General features: G+C 40.1%; 4 protein-coding genes across 4 annotated transcripts in view; all 4 read left to right on the top strand.

Annotated features, from left to right (window-relative positions):
• LOC138623048 (small conductance calcium-activated potassium channel protein 2-like) overlaps positions 1-22,244 on the top strand; it is an 81,853-nt gene that overhangs the window by 2,718 nt on the left and 56,891 nt on the right. The gene's annotated exons all lie outside the window — the stretch shown is intronic.
• LOC138623050 (potassium voltage-gated channel subfamily V member 2-like) lies at positions 570-3,642 on the top strand. The gene is made up of 2 exons (XM_069702313.1): positions 570-2,044; positions 2,983-3,642. The coding sequence occupies exons 1-2, from the start codon at positions 779-781 to the stop codon at positions 3,268-3,270; spliced, it is 1,554 nt and encodes a 517-aa protein (XP_069558414.1). The 5' UTR covers positions 570-778; the 3' UTR covers positions 3,271-3,642.
• Positions 9,566-18,511, top strand: LOC138623045 (N-acetyllactosaminide beta-1,3-N-acetylglucosaminyltransferase 3-like). The gene is made up of 2 exons (XM_069702309.1): positions 9,566-9,649; positions 13,980-18,511. Exon 2 carries the CDS (start codon positions 13,990-13,992, stop codon positions 15,115-15,117), a length of 1,128 nt encoding a protein of 375 aa, XP_069558410.1. The 5' UTR covers positions 9,566-9,649; positions 13,980-13,989; the 3' UTR covers positions 15,118-18,511.
• LOC138623046 (N-acetyllactosaminide beta-1,3-N-acetylglucosaminyltransferase 3-like) lies at positions 19,092-21,857 on the top strand. Its single transcript, XM_069702310.1, has 2 exons — positions 19,092-19,163; positions 20,790-21,857. The coding sequence occupies exons 1-2, from the start codon at positions 19,159-19,161 to the stop codon at positions 21,847-21,849; spliced, it is 1,065 nt and encodes a 354-aa protein (XP_069558411.1). The 5' UTR covers positions 19,092-19,158; the 3' UTR covers positions 21,850-21,857.

Raw genomic sequence — 22,244 nt, 5'->3', positions numbered from 1 at the left:
CTTTACTTTGGTTTAGGCCTAAATTCCTCACAAAACTAAGGACTCTCCCTTCAGCCTTAGCTGCATGTTGTTGTTTTTTTGGTAAACAATGAATATTAGCCGTTTACCTTACTAAATTACCTGTTTTTTAATTCATTAAAAAGAACAAACTAACGACAGCTCACAGCCCTGCATGTCCACCATGCAGCTAAAACCTACACTTGACATTAGGGCCCCTGTTGAAAGTGAATACCAGCCTCAGCTGTATGTTGATATACAGTAATTACACGCATTTTATATTTCAAAATAAATTTTTGAATTTTAATTTAAAAGGACAATATTTAGAAAAATCAACATAAGGTCCGGCTTGACATTTACCTCATCACTTCAATATCCTTAAATCAACTTTGTCTCTTAATCCTGCATCCCTTCAACTACTTAAGGAAACTTGGAAAGGCACCAATGAGATTAAATTGATCAAACCCCTGCCGCTTGTCCTTAATCTTTTTGGTCAGATGAATCTGATGTGCTGTCTCTGCAGTTAACAGTAAGACGAGTGAATCCTTTTCTCTCCCTCAGACTTCCTGGACGACAATCTCAGCCACAACTGAGCCACCAAAACAGGAAACCCTGCTTTTCACCGGGATATCAGGTCATGCAGGAGCAGACGCTGTTTTTTCTGATGATTCAGCAGTATACTATGTGTTGCTAGAATCATTTTCCACGAGTGTTTCCTTTCATGTTTCTCTTCTTCTTTTTGTCCTGCTGCATTGACTTCCTGCCTTGAGTTGCAGTTGCTATGGATTGCTCAGAGAAGCTGCAGAGATGTTTGCAAACCCGCCGCTCCACAATCAACTATTTCTCAAAGGGTATACAGAACAGCACACCATTTCCTTTTGCTCAGGAGAAAGCAGTCAAAGCATGGAGCTCTCTGGAGGATCTGGACACTCCTGTCATCAAAGCTGAGTGCCCCAAAGATGAGGACAGACCCAAACAGCAGCAGATCATCAACATCAACATCAACGTTGGAGGGAAAGTGTTTCATATCCCAAAACAGTGTGCGGTTAAATATCCTAATACCCGGATAGGCTCCTTAGCCATCTGCACAGACCGGGACAAATTCCTCAAACTGTGTGACGACTACTCTGTCCGCAAGGACGAGTTCTTCTTTGACCGCGATCATGCTTTCTTCCACCACGTCTGCCATTTCTACAAAAGCGGAGTGCTCTGGGTCATACGGGAAATGTGCCCCATCAACTTTGAGGAGGAAATTGCCTACTGGGGCCTGAGCCTGAAGGACACTCAGCTCTGCTGCTGGATGATGTTTGAGGAGAGGGTGGAGGAGGTGAAGGACGACCTGAAGGTGGACAAGGAGCTGATGGCCGAGATCGAGGTGAAGTACGACGACGAGTGCTTCGAGGACATGATGTTTGGGAATGTGCGGAAGACTCTGTGGAAAGTCGTGGAGAATCCGTACTCTTCGATTCTGGCGAAGTCTTTCTCTGTGGTCTCCAACCTTTTCGTGCTGTTCTCCATCGTCGCAATGTCTCTCAATACAGTGCAAGAACTTCAAATGTATAAAATCAATGACAGAACACACATGGAGTGGGTGGAGATCATCACCATTGCGTTCTTCACTTTCGAGTATTTCATTCGCCTCGTCACCACTCCGAACATCAGAATGTTTCTGAAGAGTGCACTGAACTTCGTGGACCTGGTGTCAGTCTTGCCTTACTTTGTCCAGATCATCGTTACTGCCTTCACTGACACCAAGGACGTGAATGCACAGGAAGACCTCAGTGCCATGGCTAAGATGAGCAAGATCAGTCAAGTCCTCAAAGTCATCAAGTTGACGCGGATCTTTCGGATTTTGAAGCTGGCCCGCCACTCTACCGGCATGAGGGCGTTTGGGTTTACTCTGCGTCAGTGTTACCAGCAGGCCTCTTGCATTTTCCTCTTCATTGCCATGGGAATCTTCACCTTCTCTGCTCTCCTGCATTCAGCAGAAAGGGAAACTGAGGGATCTTCCATCAGCAGTATCCCGTATGCCTGGTGGTGGGCTGCAGTGAGTATCGGTAGCTGCATAACTTAGTGTGATGCTCCACAAACATCTGCCCATTATGTCTTCCATGTATACACCTGCTTATGATCTAGTCAGCAATATTTTCTCTAAAGGAAGGAAACTTTTCTCCCAATCCCACCTCTCAGCAGCTTGTTTGCTCTTTACAATCTGTCTTCTATGCTTTTAGCTCATTCGTGTTAAAAGGCTGATCCTCTACAGTATTCAGCTTCTTGTTGTGAGCAGAGCTGCAGCTGCTTGTCTGCTGTGGGTGAAACGGGGGTTACATTGGTTATCGTTTGCACTTTAACTGCTGCTGTTGTGAAGGGGATTTACGGCTTCTTGCATATCTAGGCCACCTTGGTTCTGGTCCAGATCTAAACGACTATACTTAGACAGGTCTAATCTGATTACATTATCATAAACTGTGTAGCTCGGAACTCAAAGTCATTTCCCTGTCCCCTAATGCGCCAAATTGTCAGCTACGAATGAGAAGCTGACTTCATTCCCTGAAGATTACGCACTCATTCCTTTTTAACAGCTGCACACATTCACCTTAAGCACAGTCTGCTCACTGTCACTTTCACTATGATGTGCGAGTTCAGATGGCAGTGGAAGGACTGGTTGTGCAGAGATCAAAGGTGTATTGTGTTGCTCTTGGTAGTGAAGAAATAAAAAAAACAAAAACTGGAAAGTTTGCTTGTGGAATCCGTCAGCACTGGAAGTAAATAATTAAAAAAAAACGGTCTAATTACACCAGTTTAGCAACATTAGCCATAACCAAACTGTCATTTCAGGAGATATGAAATTGGTTTGGCCAAGTGCATAGCTTAAACTAATTCAAGTGAAAATTAAGCTCATTCCTCTAATCATCATGAAGAGTCATGCAGTGAATGTAATGCTCCTGAAAACGGAGTAAACAACTGTTCACTTTTCTGTCGTAGGTGAGCATCTCCACTGTCGGCTACGGGGATGTGGTGCCAGTAACTATCCTCGGCCGCATTGTGGCTTTTGGCTGCATCTCATTTGGGATCATCCTCAACGGCATGCCGATATCCTTCCTCTTCAACAAGTTCTCAGATTACTACAGCAAACTAAAGGCCCAGGAGTACAACTCCACCTTGGTCCAGCGCCGCTTTTATCTTAAGAAGAGACTCAGACGCAAACTGGACATGTGTTTCCATCCCTCTGAAGACGACAACGGTTCAGACCACTGCGAGTGCCCACACTGAGTGCATCTTAGAATGACAGCATCATTTGTGAGGAAGCTGAGTGTGAACCTGTTGCCCAATAAACTCTAAACTGTATATTTATGCTTGACAATGTGTTTTGTACAGATAAACGAATCTGACATAGCAGCAATGAGAGCAGGTGAGTGAGAAAGAGTCCGTAAGAATAAGGGGACAGTTGCTTTGCACAGATGCAGTACTTGACCTACTTTAACTTTCTCATCAAACTAATATTTGAGAACCACAGACAAATAGTTTAGAGGCCCTGATGATAAAATTAAACTGTTTTACCTGTATCTTCAGGTCAGGAACAAGGCACCAAGCTTGACAAACATCTGACTGTGACCTTGAAGTTCCTGTCCGGAGTAGTTCAGATATACTTATGAAATTATGCCAGTTGGCAGTGCCCCAGTAGTGTTGGATTTCATCTCTCCAGCTCTTCCTCTATTTCGTTTGCCTTCTATTGGTATCCATGTAGTGATTTCTGTACTCCATCTTCCATCCGTTCGCCTGGCCAAATGACCTGCCCAAGTCCGGGTAACACAGGTACTAGGAGGCAAAAGGTTTGGGAACGGATTGAAACAATTCTCATTGCAAGGATATAAATGTATCATTTCAACTCTTGAATAACAAACCTTTTTTCATGTCATTTTTTTGTTGTTTTTCAGGGGGGTAGCTTATGTTAATATTTCTCTGTTTTGATATTTTGTCACGTTTCAATGTTAAAATAAATAAAACTTCAACACGACACTATTTACTCTCTGGTTTGTCATAATATGGTGGGAAATTATTTGTTTCCTCTATAAACCATCACCAGATGTAAAAGTAATTTCCTGTTATCTGAAAACGGGATCTGACCGGCTTTAAACGGCCTCAGATGCAAGTTTGTAAGACGCTATTTGAAGGTACAACATGACATGATTTCATGTCAATTTCTAATCATGTAAACAGGTAATGAGCTTATTTGTGTTGATAGTTAATTTATTTTTGCTCACAGGGGGTAAACAAACCAAATCATGAAAGGGATTTTTACATACCTCAACAATGCCAACAGCATTATGTTCTCTGGTTGTTATACGTACAACTGTTCATCTTAGGCTTATGAATGCAATATCAAGAACACCTGGTGAGAATTTCTTCAAATTTGGCACAAGCATTCACTTGGACTCAAGGATTCAATTTTAAGGGTCAAAGGTCACTGTTAGCTTAAGTCCATCCCATTCTTGTGATGGCAATTCCATAGCTTAGGACCAGAAAGGGAGATTGTGACCATATTTCACATTTGGATGGATACTAAATTGGTGACATAAATCTTGGGTGTCCATCTTTAAACTGTGAAGATAGTATAAATCTCCTGTGCTGTCACGTTGAAAATGTTTTTGATACAGCTACGTTTTATAATTTGTAGCTTCTGTGACCACCAGTATCGCAGGGTGAGTTATTTCCTCTTAGATTTTGGATAGAACAACCATGGATCCACAAGTGACAGAAAGCAATGGATTCCCCCAATATTACAAAGTTTAGTTTATTTTTAGAATAACACAGTAAAATAAAAAGCAATTTATTAAATCAACTCTTGAAGAAACTACAACTATAAAAATACGATCCAATGTGATTTTAAAACATGAGCGCAGTGCTACTGGTGACTAGGCCGCAGCTGTAGGCAGTAAAAGGGGGGGGGGTTCTAAATGAACTTGGGAATTGGCAACTATTAATCTGTTCTTTGTTATGGGAAGCATTTATTGATTGGAAACTGGAAAAAAAGAGAAAAGACGAAACGACCCGCAGCCAGGGTCAAACCCGCATGACAAAGTTTACAGGCTACACCCCCATGTGTGGAATGTCTATTCATTTGAAGCAACAGGTCTCTGGGTAAATACTGGTGAACATAATATTAACTTATTTCCTCGTTACCGATACTAGCCAACCTTTTTTTCTACTTTACCTTCCTGGAATATATTACTCAGCTGAGTTGACAGATCTAATTTGATAGATCATCTAATAGATCTTTTATATGGATCTATCCATGTTGCATGTGATCAGATGGTTAACACAAATCCTTATTATAAATTGGCAGCCACAGAGTTTACGATACCAGTGACACCAGTGAGCCAGGACGTCCACTGCTTATACACTGGGTTGACATTTTGTCTTCTCTCAATCTATAAAAACTTTGAAGTGTGGCCAAGGTGAGATCTCAGAGTATATTAATCAGTGTTTGGAGTTGGGCCTCTCTTGTCCCACAAGATTTGGAGCAACTTGTATGTAAAACGCTAAGGTCCAGGAAATATGTGGGGCTCTTCTTCCATGGTCATTCTATGTAAACATAGTGCCATTATCCTTATCTTCTGAGGAACATGGGACCATAGATATGGCTTTCAGGGCCATCCTTCACCTCCTAGCATAAAGGCCAATTCATGGTTTCTACATCTAGGTGTGCTGTTTGCGACTTTAAAAGCTGAGATCTGAAATGCACACGGTTCTATTCAGACTAAAATTCAGGATGATGTGACCTACATGAAAACCATCACCACCTGGGCTAAATAGAAACCAGGGCGAACGGGGAGGTCCACAGGCTGATGAGGGTTCGGAATGCCGCCTTTAGAGCCGGGGGATGCAGCCAGTCTGAGAAGAGCAAACACCAACCTGTCCCGTGAAATCAAGAAAGCTAAACATCAATACACAAAAAAGATGACCTGCCATTTCAGAGACAGCAGAGACACAGAGCCTGTTCCATGGCATCAAGACCATCACAGACCACAAACCCTCACCACAGACCTGTGGTAGTGCTCAATAATGTCAACAACTTCTTTCCATGTTTTAATGTACAAAACAACATTCCTGCACAGAAAGCTTTGAAATACAAGTCATGCAGCAAATAAAATCCACCCTTCCTCCTTCTCTGGACCCATATCATGTTGCATACCAAGCCAACCAGTCCACTGAGGATGCAGTTTCCTCTACCCTTCACTCAGCCCTCACCCACCTGGACACCAGTGACTCCTACGTGAGAATGTTGCTCATAAAGGAGGTGGACACAGGAGGCTAAAGACGCCATGCAGGACTGCTTTGAGTCCACGGACTGGGATGTGCTGTGTGGACCACATGGGGAGGACATCAACAGCATGACGGACTGTATCACAGAATACATTAAATTCTGTGAACACACCACCGTACCATCCCGGAATGTACACTGCTTCCCCAACAACAAGCCGTGGATCACCAGTGACCTGAAAGTTCTTCTTGATAAGAAGAAAGCAGCCTTCGGGTCTGGGGACAGTGACGAGCTTAGGAGAGTGCAGCGCCACCTGAAGGAGAAGATGAGAGAGTGCAAGGACTCCTACAGGAGGAAGCTGGAGGCAAAACTCCAGCAGAACAACGTGAGGGAGGTGTAGACTGGTATGAAGGAGATTTCTGGGTTCAAGGGGAGAGAGAGACAACCAGGGGGCTCCCTGGAGAGGTCCAATGAGCTAAACTGTTTCTTCAACAGGTTTAGTTCACCCTCATCTGTCTCCTCCACACCTTACACCTCCCAAACACCTCTGCTGCCTCTCCCCCTTCCCCCTCTGCCCCCCCTGGTGAACTGCATAGAGCCCTCAATCTCAAAGGGCTCTTCCTCCATCGACACCTTGACCACCCCCCACCCCCCTCTCTGTGATGACTGGCCAGGTTAGGAAACAGCTGGAGAGACTCCACCAGCGCAAGGCTGCAGGGCCTGACGGCATCAGCCCCGGGGTCCTGAAGACCTGCGCCGTCCAGCTGGCTGAGGTCCTACAACACCTCTTCAACCTGAGCCTGAAGCAGGAGGAAGTCCCGGTGCTGTGGAAGACATCCTGCCTGGTTCCAGTCCCTAAGAAGACGACTCCATCTGGCCTCAACGACTACCGACCGGTTGCCCTCACATCTCATGTGATGAAGGTGCTGGAGAGGCTGGTCTTGGCCCACCTCAGGCCGCTGGTGAAATCTTCACTGGACCCACTGCAATTTGCGTACCAGCCTCATGTGGGAGTGGACGATGCCATCATCCACCTGCTGCAACGAGCTCAGTCTCACCTGGATGGAACCGGTGAATCTGTGAGAATCACTTTCTTTGATTTCTCCAGTGCATTCAACACCATCCAACCACTGCTGCTGAGGGAGAAGCTGCAGGTGCTGGGGGTGGACACGTCCACCGTCTCCTGGATCACTGACTACCTGACAGGCAGACCACAGTTTGTCTGTCTGGGCAGTGTGCTGTCTGATACGGTGGTCAGTGGTATTGGAGCTCCTCAGGGAACTGTTCTGTCCCCCTTCCTGTTCACCTTATACACAACTGACTTCCAGTACAACTCAGAGTCCTGCCATCTGCAGAAGTTCTCTGATGACTCTGCAGTGGTAGGATGTATAAGGGATGGACGGGAGGATGAGTACAGGGCAGTAGTGGAGGACTTTGTGGAGTGGGCGGGAAGAAATCACCTGCTCCTGAACGTGGCCAAGACCAGAGAGATGGTGGTCGACTTCAGGAGGAAGACAACGGCTCCACAACCGCTGAGAGTTCTGGGAGAGGAGGTGGACATGGTGGAGGAGTACAAGTACCTGGGTGTGTCCATCGACAACAGACTGAACTGGAAGACCAACATCAACGCTGTCTACAAGAAGGGGATGAGTCGACTCTTTTTCTTGAGGAAACTTCGATCCTTCAATGTGTGCAGCAAGATGTTGGAGATGTTCTACCATCTGTTGTGGCCAGTGCATTGTACTTCGCTGTGGTCTGCTGGGGGAGCAGCATTGGAGCCGGTGACACCAACAGACTTAACAAACTGGTTAAGAAGGCCGGCTCCATCATCGGCTGCAAACTGGACAGCCTGGAAAAGGTGGTGGAGAGGAGGACGCTGAACAAACTATTATCCATATTGGATAATCCTGACCACCCTCTCCACCACCTGCTGCAGGGACAGCGGAGCACTTTCTCCAAAAGACTCCTCCAGCAGCAAGGACAGATACAGGAGATCATTCCTGCCGACCGCAATAAGACTGGACAATAACTCACCTCTGGCAAAATCCATCACACAACACTAACACTGTTGACTGTGTTTCTTGGTTGTTTGTATATAATATATATAGATATATACTGTACTGTATATACTGTATATACTGTGCATTTTATATTTTATATTTTTTTACTGCTATTTTATTGTTTTTCTATTATTCTATTATTATCTTATTGCTTCTGTATGCTGCTGTAGTGAAAAAAAATTCCCCTTGGGGATTAACAAAGTAACTACCTAACCTAACCTAACCTAACCTAACCTAACCTAACCTAACCTAACCTAACCTAACCTAACCTAACCTAACCTAACCTAACCTAACCTAAACTTTAGTTCAGCATTCAACACCATCATCCCTCAGCAGTTAATATGGAAACTGGACCAGCTGGGCCTGAGCTCTTCTCTCTGTAATTGGTTGTTGGACTTTCTCACTGAGTGACCACAAGCAGTACGTGTTGGCAACAATACATCAGGAGCCATCACACTGAACACTGGGGCTCCCCAAGGTTGTGTGCTCAGCCCCCTGCATGTACAGTATGTCTGTATGTTTGTAAGTCATATGGTGGATTGATTTTAAAAGTTGAACTTGAAGTTGAAATTGAAGAACTTGGTCTGATGACGGAAGTTACATCAAGTGGAACTAGCCTTATTTATGAAAGTAATGACAACTGATGGTGGCCATTTAATAGACTGATAACATTCAAATCAGATGTTGGAAGAAGCAGTCTCATTTGTCTCTTTCAGATTCAAAGAGGAGCTTTAAAGCAATACTGTAAGAACATTTGAGAGCCTAGAAGGCATTAGCTTAATCACACAGTATAATAGTATAATATTATATAATATAATATATAATATATAATATAATAGTATAATAGTATAATGTAATAATATATTACAAATAAAAGTTATCAGATACAAGTTCAATTATTTCTGTGGTAAATAGTTTTGGTGAATAAAACTTTAAATGTATAAATACATTTTTGGGTAAAGATACAGTTTGATTAGAATTTTGATAGCATTTGAGTGAGATGGAGCTCATTTAGACCTTTTTATATAGGCTACTACTGTTCAGTATTTCTGGTGTCATAATTCAGTATCATTAAGATGCACAATATGGGTCGATAACTGTTCAAATGAATTCATTTGTTGTTGTTTTTGGCTTTCTTGTCATAAATGTCATATCTTAAAGAGCTACCTTTAACCAATAGACGGATGACTTTCCACTGACGAAGGGGTTCAGGCAGAAGCAGGAAATGCCCTAAAGCACGGACCAAATCCGTGCGTGCGGCTGCTGCACTCCAGTCTTTCCATTGAATCGAAAGAACAGACGCAAGGGAGAGGATCGACCTTCTCAAGTAAGTACATTTAACAATTACACTAGCTTTTTATGACAAGCTGTTTATTCAGTGCTGGGAATTAAAAGACATGTCGGAGGGTCCGTAAAGTAACATGAAATATCATGGAGATATCATGCTGATATTTTTAGCCATGTTATTAAGGTTGACTGCATGATTAAATTTGTGGAACGCAGCCTCAAAGATAACCGGTTAAAAATCCAGCGCGTCAGACACCAACGGGGAAAAGATTTTGGTTAGTTTTAAAAAAAGATTTAATATATCTTCACTGCCTTCTGTGATAAATAAATAAATAAATAAATGAATAAATAAATAAATAAAAAGAAAGTGTTTCCAATAGGCTTACGCTGCATGTGAGTCCTCAATGTGAGCTAAGTATAAATGTTAACTGATCCTTCAATTTTAAGATATACATTCCTGCATGGCACATCATCTCTGGTTACGGGCTAAATATACAATAATAAAATCCATATATTCCATTCGTATGTCCTTAAACCTGTAGAAGTATTTGTGTGAAAGTAAGGCATCATTAATCCAGCATATGAAAAACTAAAAGTGAAAATACCACAGTTTGGAGATTTCTTGTCTTTATCTCACAAATGCAGTCAGTAAAATAAACTGCATGACTGAATAAAAGTTAAAAATTTGTTAATGGAATAGAAATTTTTTAAAGAAGACGGAAAAATATGATGCAGCAGATTTCACAGTTTGATGCTCTGACTACACTCCAAACAACAGCTCGAATAACAATGGTTAAAACATATTTGCATTCAGTAATCATGACCTGGGCGTAGTTTGGACTTGAAACTTGAGCAGTGAAACTCCTTGCAAGGCTGTTGTACCTAATAATACCTGATATACGTTCAGCTCCTTTACTTAAAAGTAGAAACACCAAAATTTAAAACACCCGTTTCTCAACATTACTTTGAATAGAGGAAAACATTTAATGAAAAAAGCTTCAACTATAAATGCACTTTATTTAAATTTTGCAACAGAATCACCCCTGACAGCGTTACTTTCATTATTGTCCTAATACTAAAATATTATTACAGATACATTCAGATGCAAGCAGCATTTATATGTTATAGCTTTTATAATGCATCTTATTTTATAAACTGATTCTGTTGCCTTAATATGCACAGTCACCAGACACATTAAATATTTGTACATAAAAATCACTTAAATTCCATCTGAAATGTTGTGAAACAGAAATAATTGAGCACAGTCACCAAAATGCCACTTACACAGTACTTGAGGATATGTGCTCAGTTAAATTGCACAGCTGCTTTTATAGATAATGTTTTAGGATACAACAAGAAATTAACAAACAAAAAAAACATTTGCACTCAATGTTCAGTTTTGTTACTGTCAAAGATAATACTTCAATGTTGTTTATTAGGCCATAAAATGTTGTAATTCTTATCACTCGAATCATTGCGTTACCAATTAACTTCAAGGAAACTAAATTCAGTCCTGTGATCTGTCACTTGTTGCGTGATTCTTCTGATTTGTCATGTAGAAACATTGCAATGTTATGTCAGTGGCAAAAAGGAAATGTTTCAGAAACTACGATGACATTGATACAAAACACATTGAATATAAATGTGCAAAAGTAAAGACAAATGACAAATGACAAAAACCAAACAGGAGTGCAGCAAAATCTGAACATATTTCAGGTATCTTGTTGAGTGTTACACCAGACATATCAGATTTGTCAGTTTTACTGACTTCAGCAAATTGATTTCCTCCACGTGAGTAACAGGGTGAGGCTGAACTTAAGTTATGCGTTGGGAGCTTCCCTTTTTTTTGCAAATGTTTCAATAAATGTCTCTTTAGTTTGTTCTAATGACTCAATGTCTGACGTCAGCTTTGTAACTTATTCCACCCATTTAAAGGAGACATGACAGCATTTGATTTGTTGCCACCCCACACCCCATGTGACAGTAACGGACGTTTGGATTTTGCAAGCAGATGCCGAGCCACCTCATGTCACTCTGAAGCTCAGCCTGCTCACACGTTTTTTTTTGTATGACTTTAAAACCACCTCCGAATGAACTACTGTATCTCCAGTAAATCCAGTAAAGTTAGGTGTTCATCTATAGAATCATCACTATTATGTGGCATATTGTTCATTTCAGAGAAGACAGTTCAATGACGTAACAATCAAGGAGAATGGGAGGCCCAGACGCTGTCAAGAGTTTCAGGACGGACCCACTCACGCACAGTCCGTTTGACATAGTTTTAAAAGTAATTCATTCATCAACATAACAGGTATACATATTGATGCTATAATGTGTATAAATATCACCTTCCCACCTTGTGTGTAACACTCATGGTTTTCAGTCATGTATCTATTTGTCTTTATTGAAATGTTCCAAAACTGCATGTTTTATAAAAAAATAATTATTCATGATTTCTACCCATCACTCAGGCCTATTTAGTTTGGTTGTTTTATTCTCAAAAGTTACAGAGGAAAAAGGCATGCTGGGAAAAGCTCATTTGTTTCTCCAAAGACCTCGCTTCTTGTCAATTGTGATGATTTGCTTTGATATCGTGGCATTCATTTTTTCTCAACGGTTCAACCTTTTAGTGAGAAGTTCTTCAGCAACTGGGAAATAGGTCGGCAGTACGCATTACATGTGTGCAAGTGCTCTTGTGTTTGAAATGAGGAAAGGCGCCCAAGAATAACAGTTGTCTTGTGACCACTTCAGAAAGAGTTGCATCACTTTGACCACAGACAAACAGACTGTAAATGAGTGGTGTGAGCTGCCTTTAACGTTGTGTTTAACATTGAAACCTTTTTTATACAAAAAAAAAACTAAAAGCATGAAAACATTTTGTTCATTGGGCAAAAATAGGGTTTAGCACACGTAACATGTAATATATTAACAAGTAAAAAAACAGTCCAAACAAACAACAACGTTTTTTTGTAAAAACAAATTAAACAAAACAAAAATTACAAAACAAAACGTCTACAAAAGTCAACAGTATCTCAATCAAAGTAGCTGTTACCTTCTCTTTGACTTGCAAAAACACAACAACTCAAATATCTAAACCAGTGGTCATCATTTGTCTGCTTACTGCAGAAACCAAAACAGACACAATAAAACAATATTTCCTTCACTGATCCCAACAAATAGCTCACAGACAAACCTGTCTTTCATGATTTAAAAACTGTATTTTAAATAAACGTCACATACTGTTGACGTCACACAACCGCGCATCGCTACAAGTGTATTAAACGCCTTAGTCGCTTTTGCCTCCGTTTGAACGTGAAGCCCCGGGAGCAGCCGAGAGCAGAGTCGACCTACAGCAAGTGACCAGCGGTGTAAAGTTATGCTGGAACTATCAAGTGTGCACACGTGATAATTTACTGACAGGCCAAATAACTGTAAAGTTTCCCGGATCCCTACGTCGTTACCGGTATGGAGCGTGAATGAACCGCGTGTGTGCGTCTATGTGTGTGCATCCACGCGTGTCTGAATGCTTCTCACGCGCCGCTGCGAGGTTGTATGTTTTCAGACGATGTCTGATATCAGAGTGGTATATCAGGTGTTGGGAAATACAGAACAATGCAACAAATATAATGCACAGATGTTTAACTAAGGTGTGTTGGTGAGGATTTTTAACGCGTTTACTTTAATTACAGACAGAAAACATGATCACAATGTAGCCACGCTACATTTTCAGATCCATTTTTGTAAAAGATAAAGAGATGGAGACAATGGCAGTTAGATGACTGAGCAAACCTGAAACTGAAACCACTGCAGAGCTTCCGTGGTATTTTATTCAGACCACTCAAGAAGTCAGACTTTGTCGACCTCAGCACGCATCCCTTCCATCTATGAGAATGTGCTATGAATTTGTTTTCAGAAAAGCATTGGGTGTCACGCTTTTTAACACAGAGCCTTCCTCAATATTCCTTCAACTGTGGATTTTCAACTTGTGCATGCACAAATTCATAACTCGTATCTCTCAGTATATGAATAATTAATGAATGTCTTCTAATACTGAGAAATGGAATCGTAATAAGATTTAAATGTTTATTCATGTATTTTTCAACAGCTCTAACTCCTCCTGTGAGGATCTGAAAATGAAGGCTGGTGGATCAATAAGACAAAAAAACATGATAACAAAACACAGCTGATAAACCAAAGTTTTCGCAGGATAAGTTATACTGTATGCACTTATGTATATTACATTTCTGCCAATGGATCTCCCTGAACCTTTCATTCCCTAATTTAGGTCAGTAATCACAAAGTAGTTAGTCTAATTATATCAGTTTGAGATGTGTTGAAATGAAAACTGTGTTTTTGTCTTGTCTCTGCAGAGTTTCGAGGATGAGGCACTTCAGGACGAGAAGGTTCTTGGTGGTAGTATCTCTTGGTCTGTTGGTGCTCCACTTCTGTAAAGATTTTATTGAGCACAAAACCATACATCTCCACAAAGATGTGGAAGAGGTTATCAATCAAATAGAGCAAGCCCCCAAAAACAACTCTTATGTGTACTCTTGGCCAAAATGTCAACAAAACACGTCTGCTACCAACGTCACAGGGTTCAGCTCTCTCCCTGCTATGATAAAAAACGTCCTCTTCTATCAGCACTGTCGCCATTTCCCCATGCTACTGGACATTCCTGACAAATGTGGAGGAGCTGATAAATCTGCAGAAGTTTTTCTTCTGCTGGTGATAAAAAGCTCCCCTGCGAACTACGAACGCCGAGAGGTATTACGCAAAACCTGGGGCAAAGAGAGGTTACATAACGGTGTGTGGATTCGAAGGATCTTCATCTCAGGAACGATGGATGTTGGTTTTGAGAAGTTAAGACTGAACAAACTACTCGCGCTGGAACAACGTGAGTACAATGATGTCCTTCAGTGGGACTTCAGTGACACGTTTTACAACCTCACCTTGAAGCAGATCCTCTTCCTGGAATGGATGGAAAGAAACTGTCCAAACGTACGTTTCCAGCTAAATGGTGATGATGACGTCCTCGCCAACACAGATAACATGGTTGAGTATCTCCAAAGCCTTGACGGCAATAATGGAAGCAAGCACCTCTTTACTGGTCATCTGATCCAGGGGGTTGGGCCCATTAGATCAACAGGCAGCAAGTATTTTATCCCAGTTCAGGTGCACGAGTCAGACAAATACCCGCCTTACTGTGGCGGTGGAGGCTTCCTCCTGTCGGGCTATACAGCTTCGGTCATATACAATATGTCCCAATCCATTACCCTTCTTCCCATCGATGATGTTTACATGGGGATGTGTCTGGCCAAAGCAGGACTTGGTCCCGTTTCCCATATGGGTGTGAAGACAGCAGGACTGCAGATTCCCTCCAAAGAAATCGATGGATACGATCCTTGCTTTTTCAAAGACACTTTACTGGTACACAGATTCCTCCCAGGTCAGATGTATCTGATGTGGTACAGAATGCACGACCCAAATCTGAAATGTGGTCAGTCCTAGAAAAGGCTTCGGCGGGAAACTTTAACTCACTGCCAGGAACACAGCTTATTGAGTGACAGCTTCTTTTTTTTCAACACGCTGTATGGATGAGCAGCTTTTCCTGGAATAATGAGATCGACATACATGTTTACCTCACCTATTGTTTTCTGATCAAAATTGGTTGTCAAAATTTGCTTTGCACCAGGCTTCACTGTTGGACACAGACCTGATGAGAACCAACCATACAGTAGATCTACAGCTCTTAAAATGTAAAACAAAACGACCAAAATCATCTGAAAGCTCCGAGCGGCTGAGATGGTTGACCTTGTCACTTTATATACATTTTTTTTCTGTCTCCTTCTCCTGGTGTGAGTAATTACAAAAACACTGTGGACAGGTGCTTCAGTTCATAAGCTCTGCTGTCGCTGCTGTTGCAGCTGTGAAACGGTGGATAAATAGTTATGAGCGTCACAAACCCCCAAAACAACTCGTTTCACCGTCAGAATTTGATAAATTCGGTCTGATGACGTTTGGAAAATCTCGAAGAACCGTGTCCCCATTGAAGGTGGCATAGAGCTAAACCAGAACTTAACGGCTGCTCATACAGCATGCCCGGTGTGCATCCACCCCACTAATGCAGGAATGTCTCACCAGACACTAGATTTAAAAAAAAAAAAAAACCTCTATATGCTGTGAAATACCGAAGGATTTATCAGGTGGTGATTGGCTTTATCAGCATTTATTGAACTGGTAAGGGGATGAATGTAAGGGTTCATTTATATGTAGAAAATCCTGCACTGTAGGTCGCTAGGAACATGTTAGCCTGTCAGAGTTTTCAGCCATGCGGTGCAGCTAATGTTCTCTTATCTATGTACAATTATCTATGTGGCTACAGCTGAATGAAGGAAACAGCTTGTTGTTGTGAACACAATTTGTTTCATGCAAGAACTAAAATCTTGTCAGGTGCGGGAATAGTTACTGAAGGGGATTGGGGTCAGGTGAAAGGTCAGTTTATCCTTATGTAAATAAATGAGTAAATACAACTTTCTGGTGGACATTCAGTTGTTCTCCCTTCAACAATCAAACACAGATTTCTATAGTTCATTGCAATATTTATATAAGACTCTGTACAGCATTAATCATCCAGACTTGGTTTGCGATCGGATGTGCGAGGTGATGCCTGCCGAGTTATTTAACGTTGGAGTTCATTTACTTTGGTGGATTTGACCTTTGCTCAGGTTGATGTTGGGTGGAGCTGCATTCCATGAAAGAGTTGTGTCACCCTGACAGTAAAATGTCAAGAAAACGCATGAGAGGGCTCATCAACCACTTTATGATTAAAACAGTGTGAACTACATCGGGTGTGTTGGACCTTTGAGTTGTTTATCATTTGTAACAGCCACAGTAGACAACAGCTTCTGGTGCAGTTTTTGTTCAAGATCACAGATAACAGGTTACGTAATCTGTAAAGGTTGTATGTGGGAGCATGCACTTTGTGAGTTAAATTGTTTTCATAATTGCCATCAGTTTTATGATTCTGTTGTAACTGCACCTGTGTACTGATCCACGATACATTCTGACTTCCAACTGATAAATGCCCATAATGCATTGTCCTTCCCAAAAAGGGTCAACTTCCAAAAGCTCGGACCAAATGCTTCTTATTCATATTTGCTTATTGTTTGGTCATATGTAAAGTACATGTATTTAAAGTTTGATATTGTATTTATGTTAACTTATCATACACCTGTGCTGTGTCTGAAACCCTTGTGAACACAGCTGTGGGTGTATGTGGCTTTAAGGGATACTGTGGTTTCTATAGTCTTAAATATATTTCATAAATAATTCCTCAGGGTTTCTTAAGATTGAAAATGTGATAGAATTTAATTGAAATGAGCTCATACATTTGTTTTTTTCCCTTGTGGCCTGAATATTTTTGTTACAAAACGGGTGTTTGTGCCTTACACCAGTGCTACACTGAGCATATTTCTGTTCTGTCAGATACTCAGATTTATAGAACATACCAATCATTATAAGGGGTTGCCAGTACACATGTATGATTACGGCAATTATTTAGAAAAGGTGATTGCCATGTTTGATTGTTTGACTTTTGTTGTAGTTCTTTTCAGCATTGTTGTATACACATGGTTGTGTGCGTGTAACAAAAAGCCAAATTATGTACTGCACAGAAAAATATATTTAATATAAAAAAATGTGTGCATTTAATATATTTCAATCCACATTATGTTCTTTGACCTTTGTGAGGGAATATCGGCTGTGAAACACAGTAGAGTTTTTTTGAAGATCGTTTCTCATAACATTACATTACATTACAGTTAGCTGACGCTTTTATCCAAAGCGATAAGTGCATTTACAACCATGAGGGTACAAACCCAGGACAACAAGAATCAAGAAAATACAATTTCGTCAAGAAAGCCAAACTACAAAGTGCTATCAGTAAGATAACCACTTGAGCTGAATTCAAAAGACACTGTTGTGTCAAAACATCTTCAGTTAGGTCAGTAGTCTTTGAAAAAAATATCTATTCTTTAGCGATTGGTAGAGATTTTTTAGTAAATTCAAACAAAGTGAGACATGAATACAATCAGGCTGGCAGAGTTCAATGCAATGTAAAATTTACTGCATATCAAAAGACAGTACAGCTAATCTCAGAGCTGGTTTCCATGGAAAACATCACGACTGGATCACTGAAGAATTCCCTTGTTCTACCTAAAATATTCAAACCTTCAGGTGTGTGGCCGAAGATCACCCTAAAGATTAACACGCCATTTGGTATGTGGCATCAGACTTACTCTATTTATTTAATTAATTGCTGGGGATTGATTACCATTGTGTACAAACGGTCACGGTCACTCTGGCCCTTCTTATCTAACGCCTGCACTGAATTTCCCACAGAGCAGATGTGAGGGCAGTTTAAATCATTTAAATTTCCAGACACGTCATTCTACCAATAATTTATAATATAACAGTAAAAAATATATATATTTACAGAAGTAAGACAAAATAATGAATGGTTAATGGTCCTCTTGTGAATGTATTTGAACTTTGATCACACTTTGTAAATGATTACTGATCAATGTAGCCTACCACAGCACCCTAAGAAAACAGTGACTTTGTTGAATGTGAGACCTTCCTTTAATAGAGAAGTATATTAAGCAATAATTGCCTTGTCTAATTTCTCCATTTTAAAAAGGGCATATTAAAAGTACCATGTAAAACACGTTTTTACTTGTTACCGCATGTTTTCTTGTTTTTTTTTGGTGACTGTAATCACTCCTTACCATTTTTCATTTTCTCATATTTTATAGAGATTGTACTTTCTGTGGCAAGATCAGTTTTATCCAAAAAAGGATTAATCTAACCTGTCTGTCTGAGTGGTAATAAAATCCAAACAAGATTTTAAAGATGACGTCTCATGCATTTATTATGTTTACATCAGCAGTGGTAGTGTAGCTTAATAGGGTCACTGTGGTTGCTGAGCAAAGGACTGTGTCGCCCTCTTGTTTCAGAATGGTGTTACTGCAAATCCGAATTAGTATTTACAGAAAAACATGCACCCAGTTGCCATGTGTGTCTGTTTCAAAATGTATGTGCACCTGTTTCGTTTCAACTCTGTGAGAGTGTCATCTGCGATTTTCTGTTATTGACTGTCACACTAGTTTCCCTCTTCTGCTGTGTGTTTCATGAAGGTTACGGCTCAGCTCCCGCTATGGAGTGAAGCACAGTAGAGACAGGTGAAGTGAAGATGAAGATGACTTAAATTGAATGACAACTACACACATTATGTCACTGTAATTAGGGCTGTCACAATAATGCCATTTTAGTTACTGATTAATAGTCATACAAGTAATTAACAATTTGATTGTATTTATTATTATTTATTTTTTTTTCATTTTATGCAACTATAAAAGTATAAGCCTAATCATTTTATTAATACACTTTCAACTCATGAAGAAGAGCATTTCTTTGGCATTGAACTTTGGGACATAAAATAAGTTTTGTTTTTCTTTTAGGCTTTGTAAACACAAATTCGACACGACAGATATGACGTAAGTGATTTCAATATACAATGTCTATTACTGAAATATTACCCAGAATAAACATTGTATTCCTTCTTCTGTACAAAAATACATTCCACTGTATATCCGATGTTAATACGAGGGTCCAGCTGTCTATGGACAACACCCACTTTCTTTGTCTTCCACAGCCTCAAAGTAGATTGTATAAATGATAAATGTGTTTTTACACAGTGCAAGCACCATAGATTTTGTTACTGAAACTGATTTGGGAGCAAATCTCTTCATGGCCAGTGAAAAAAAGTAGAATAATTGCAGCAAGTGGAATCTGTTTCCGTGTTCATATGGTCAGCTAACCATTGACCATTCAAAGAGACTTTAAAAATGAGTAACATGTCCTTTAACTCAGCAAAGATAAGCAGAAGCTTTTGTTCAACCCAGCAAAGACCGTGGGAAGGACAAGCAGCACTTTTATTGTACCACTAAATAATTGCATCAGATACCAGCAGCAGTAAAGACACGGCATGCCTCATTGCTGTAGGGATATCACAGATCCAAAGTTCAAGAGTCAAATCATAACTGTAGCTTTACAGCAGTACATCCCACAAAGGAAGCAGAAGGAGATCTATGGACAAAGAAGCAATAAAAAAGGGAGAAAGTTTATCTATTTTTATTCTTTTAATGCATACATTTAGATAGCTAATGACAGATTTACAGTTTGATATCACATTGAATCTACACTTTTGCTTATCCAAATACTACTATGAAGTGTCATTCTAAATGTGGCCAAGACACCATAAACAGATTCGATGCCTTTGATGTAAAGTGTTTTTGTCATCAGACACAGATTTCTTCGCTTAAAGACCCTCAACCTGAATACATTATTTTGGTCCAACCTTTATGCTTTTCCCAGCGACAATCGCACAACAATTGTATTTTGTACACTGCTCTGAACTTCACCAAAAGGGAACTGGGATAAGCTCCTGTTTAGGATAGGGTGGGTATAGATAATGAATGGATACTTTTTTTTTTTTACACATATACACATATATATATATATATGTATATATATGTGTATATATATCCATACTTTTTGAAAAATATGTAGTTATGTGTCTTCTCTCCTACTGTTCATTTGAAGGCAATATATGCATCTGTTTTCACGACTCTGACAACTCTAAAAACTGACATTGAGGTGGTGTCTTTGATAACTGTTTGATGCAATAAATCTTTGCTGCCTGTCAATAATGTTTTTTCATTCTGTTGTTTTCCTTGATTTTTATTCATCCTCACAAAGGAATCAAAATCAATACGTGACAATAAAGAATAATCAAAGTCATCGTTTTGCATCATATGGCTTCAGGAAGAGTTAGTGCAAATGATTTAAAACTGTAGTTTCACAGGCATGTCAAGATTTAATTATTCGTTACTGGTCTCCAGTAACTTTCCAATATTATTCTGTTAATTCGTATTTATCTTGGAAGTATCTGTTAACTATTCATTAATAGAATTAGCTATTGATTTGTGCCCTTATTGTTACTTTATTTACTTTGTTGTTAAATATTACCTCTAATAAAATTAACAACTTTATTGCTTATCCTTTTTGTCATTATTGCTGTCAGATCTGCTGGTCTAAAAACATTTTTTTTTGTTTTGCAGAATTGAGAATGAGAACAACACCGTCCAAATTTCTTCTTGTGGTTGGAGTTCTTTTTTTTTTTTATTGGTTTTCACCTACCATGCAAATGACCATTTCAAATTGCAAATGAGAAGGGATGCAAGTGAAAAACAGACAACCACCAAAGAAACCTCTTACGTGTACTCCTGGCCAAAATGTCAACTAAACACGTCTGCTGCCAACATCAAAGGCTTCAAAACTGTTCCTGAACACATCCAAGACTTCCTGTACTATCAGCACTGTCACCATTTCCCCATGCTACTGGACCTTCCAGATAAATGTGGAGGAGCTGATAAATCTGCAGAAGTTTTTCTTCTGCTGGTGATAAAAATCTCCCCTGCAGACTACAAACGCCGAGAGGTGTTACGCAAAACCTGGGGCAAAGAGAGATTACATAACGGTGTGTGGATTCGAAGGATCTTCATCTCAGGAATGATGGATGTTGGTTTTGAGAAGAAAAGACTAAATCAAGTTTTACAGTTGGAGCAACGTGAGTACAATGATGTCCTTCAGTGGGACTTCAACGAGTCACTCTTTAACCTCACCTTGAAGCAGATCCTCTTCATGGAATGGGCCGAAAGAAACTGTCCAAACACTCGTTTCCAGCTAGATGGGGATGATGACGTCTTTGCCAACACAGATAACATGGTTGAGTATCTCCAAAGCCTCGAGGACAATGATGGAAGCAAGCACCTCTTCGCTGGAGATCTGATCCAGAACAAAGCGCCTATTCGATCAATAAAGAGCAAATACTATGTCCCAGTTCAGGTGCAGGAGTCAGACAAATACCCACCTTACTGTGGCGGTGGAGGCTTCCTCCTGTCGGGCTATACAGCTTCGGTCATATACAATATGTCCCAATCCATTACAATTCATCCCATTGATGATGTTTACATGGGGATGTGTCTGGCCAAAGCAGGACTCCATGCTGTTTCCCATATGGGTGTCAGGACATTTGGACTGTACATCTCAAAGAAAACAGATTTATATGACCCCTGTTATTATAAAGAACTTTTACTTGTACACATTCCTTCCAACTAAAATGTATTTTATATAGCATAACATATAAGATCCAAATCTGAAATGTGGTATTCGTAGAGACTTCTTTCAAGAAACAGATTTGAAATATTCTTGATTTATGTACATTCCTGATTTAGGAGATAACAAATGTCACACATTTATGTGTTCGAATAAAGAAATGTATGACAAACTAGTCAGAAAGTATCAGAGTTTTTCTTTTTATAACTTTTTTTTATAACATTTTTAATGATTTTTGAATTTTAATATCTTAATCTGGTGGGTAAGAAAGTCTCAGAGTGCTGGCCTTTGCCCACAAGATCCATAATGAATTTACTGACTTAATTAGCAGACCACCACAAAGAGCAGTTACTATAATGTCTGCTCCAAAGTGAAGGTAAACAGCTTGCCTTCAAAGT

Source organism: Brachyistius frenatus, unplaced genomic scaffold (assembly GCF_029030835.1).
Source record: "Brachyistius frenatus isolate BFR_SWC_R1_liver_20210118 unplaced genomic scaffold, ASM2903083v1 Contig_41, whole genome shotgun sequence".
Classification (NCBI taxonomy): domain Eukaryota; kingdom Metazoa; phylum Chordata; class Actinopteri; family Embiotocidae; genus Brachyistius; species Brachyistius frenatus.
The sequence above is the reverse complement of the archived record's forward strand: the minus strand, read 5'-3'. Positions and strand labels throughout refer to the sequence as shown.

Bases quoted from the DNA above. Each gene is read 5' to 3' on its own strand.
- LOC138623050 (XM_069702313.1), top strand. From the start codon at position 779: ATGGATTGCTCAGAGAAGCTGCAGAGATGTTTGCAAACCCGCCGCTCC. The intron at 2,045-2,982 runs GTGAGTATCGGT...TTTCTGTCGTAG, and splicing joins ATGCCTGGTGGTGGGCTGCA to GTGAGCATCTCCACTGTCGG.
- LOC138623045 (XM_069702309.1), top strand. From the start codon at position 13,990: ATGAGGCACTTCAGGACGAGAAGGTTCTTGGTGGTAGTATCTCTTGGT.